This window comes from Acomys minous, assembly GCF_964271855.1.
Source record: "Acomys minous genome assembly, chromosome: 1".
Lineage (NCBI taxonomy): Eukaryota > Metazoa > Chordata > Mammalia > Rodentia > Muridae > Acomys > Acomys minous.
Genome location: NC_140483.1, coordinates 147666980 through 147669040, shown reverse-complemented (window position 1 = coordinate 147669040; position 2061 = coordinate 147666980). Strand labels below are relative to the sequence as shown.

Here is a 2061-nt window from a genome sequence, read left to right as displayed (position 1 = left end):
CCTGTGTTACAGAGTGAGTCCTTGTCTCAAGAAAGGAGAAAGACAAATCAACAAAAAACAATAAACAAAACAAAACAACTCCTCCAAAACAAAAAAACAAACAAAAATACCAAAACAGAAACAGGAATAATGAAAAGAAAAAAGATGCAACGAAACCCACTAGATTATATTAAATCAATTAATAACTATAATAAACAGACAAAATATTGTAGTATAAACAATACTCAACAAAGCATATTTATGCACAAAATCTAGGCTACTTAGACACTTTCCAGTCAATTAAATGTGAACCTGCAGATGTGGCAAGATTCACTTTCTTAATGAAAAAAACCTCAGGTAGGCATTCTTAATTCAAGGACTAAATTTGTGGTGAAAAATTTATACACACAAATAACAAAAAGGACTCAGCAGATTGCATTTACATATATTTGTGCATATACATACATACATACATACATATACACATACACGTATATATGTACTATATATAATCAAAGAAAAAAGTCTATTAGCTTGGCAGTGAAGGGGTATGAAAGAGGTTCAAGAGAAGCTACGTGGGAAGGCTGGAGGAAGAGAAGGGATGAAGGAGTGACGTAATTCTATTTCAATTAAAAACATTTTAAAACGAAAACTTCTTCATTACAATTAATAGTATTAAAAGTCAAATTCCCCCTTTATACTGTGACATCTAACTACAGGCGGGCCGCAGCAAAACTATGATTATTTTGTGAAGTGGCTCTTGAAACCTCTGCGTCAATTGTTGTTGTTGTCGTTTTTCTCTCTTCCCCCTAGAGTTCCTCTGGAGGGCGGGCATACTCGCATGGAGGGAGCCAACGCTTCCATGTTGACAGGCTTCGTCTTGGTGGGGCTGTCTGACCACCCAAGGCTCCAGACGGTTTTGTTTGTGCTAGTGTTGTGCATGTATCTGATGATACTGCTTGGAAATGGGGTTCTTATCTCAGCAGTGTTCTACGACCTCCACCTGCACACCCCCATGTATTTCTTCCTCTGTAACCTCTCCTTTCTGGACATCTGCTACACAAGCGCTTCTGTCCCACTCATTCTCAGTAGCTTCCTGGTCGTAAGGAAGAGCGTCTCCTTCCCCGAGTGCATGGTCCAAATGTTCCTCTCCTTTGCCATGGGTGCCACAGAATGTGTGCTCCTAGGCATAATGGCACTTGACCGCTTTATGGCCATCTGTTACCCACTGAGGTACCCTGTCATCATGAGCAAGGGTACCTATGTACCCATGGCGGTTGGATGCTGGGTTGCTGGGCTGGCTGATTCACTGGTGCAGACATCCCTTGCAGTCCGGTTACCATTCTGTGCTAATAATGTCATTCACCACTTTGTCTGTGAAATTCTAGCCATTCTGAAACTGGCTTGTACAGACATTTCCATCAACGTCATCAGCATGGCAGGGTCGAATCTGCTTTTTCTAGTTATTCCAGTGTTAGTCATTGGTGTCTCTTACACTTTCATCATCGCCACTATTTTGAGGATCCCTTCCGCTGAAGGAAAACAGAAGGCCTTCTCCACTTGCTCTGCTCACCTGACGGTGGTGATTATCTTCTATGGGACCATCTTCTTCATGTATGCAAAGCCCAAGTCTAACACCACTGCTAGGGCAGAACGTCAAAGTGTGATGGACGCACTCATCTCCCTCTTCTATGGGGTCATGACACCCATGCTCAATCCTCTCATCTATAGTCTGAGGAACAAGGATGTGAAGGCTGCTGTTCAGAACATGCTGAGGAGGAAAACGTCAGATAAAACATAAGTGATGCTTTAGACTGTGGGACTCACATCTGAGGTTATTATAAGCACAAAATTCATAAAAACCAAAATGCCACATGAAAATTTAACTCTTAAAAATATTTCGGTTGCTTTTGTTACAGTTAGGCTTTTGTTCTAAATGCAGAAATGAGACTTACTAATGTTTGTAAATGACAATATTACAGAAATGCAAGAAGGATGACAATTTAGTAATTACCAGCAAGAAAAGATAAACTCTTAAACATTTAGAAAATAAAAAGCAAAATGTGTGCTTTATAGTCTATA

General features: G+C 40.2%; 1 protein-coding gene across 1 annotated transcript; it reads left to right on the top strand.

Moving 5' to 3' along the window:
* Nucleotides 1-820: 820 nt before the first annotated feature.
* OR13C8 (olfactory receptor family 13 subfamily C member 8) lies at nt 821-1780 on the top strand (the record flags this gene model as incomplete). Its single annotated transcript, XM_084785684.1, has 1 exon — nt 821-1780. One exon carries the CDS (start codon nt 821-823, stop codon nt 1778-1780), a length of 960 nt encoding a protein of 319 aa, XP_084641810.1.
* Nucleotides 1781-2061: the final 281 nt, after the last annotated feature.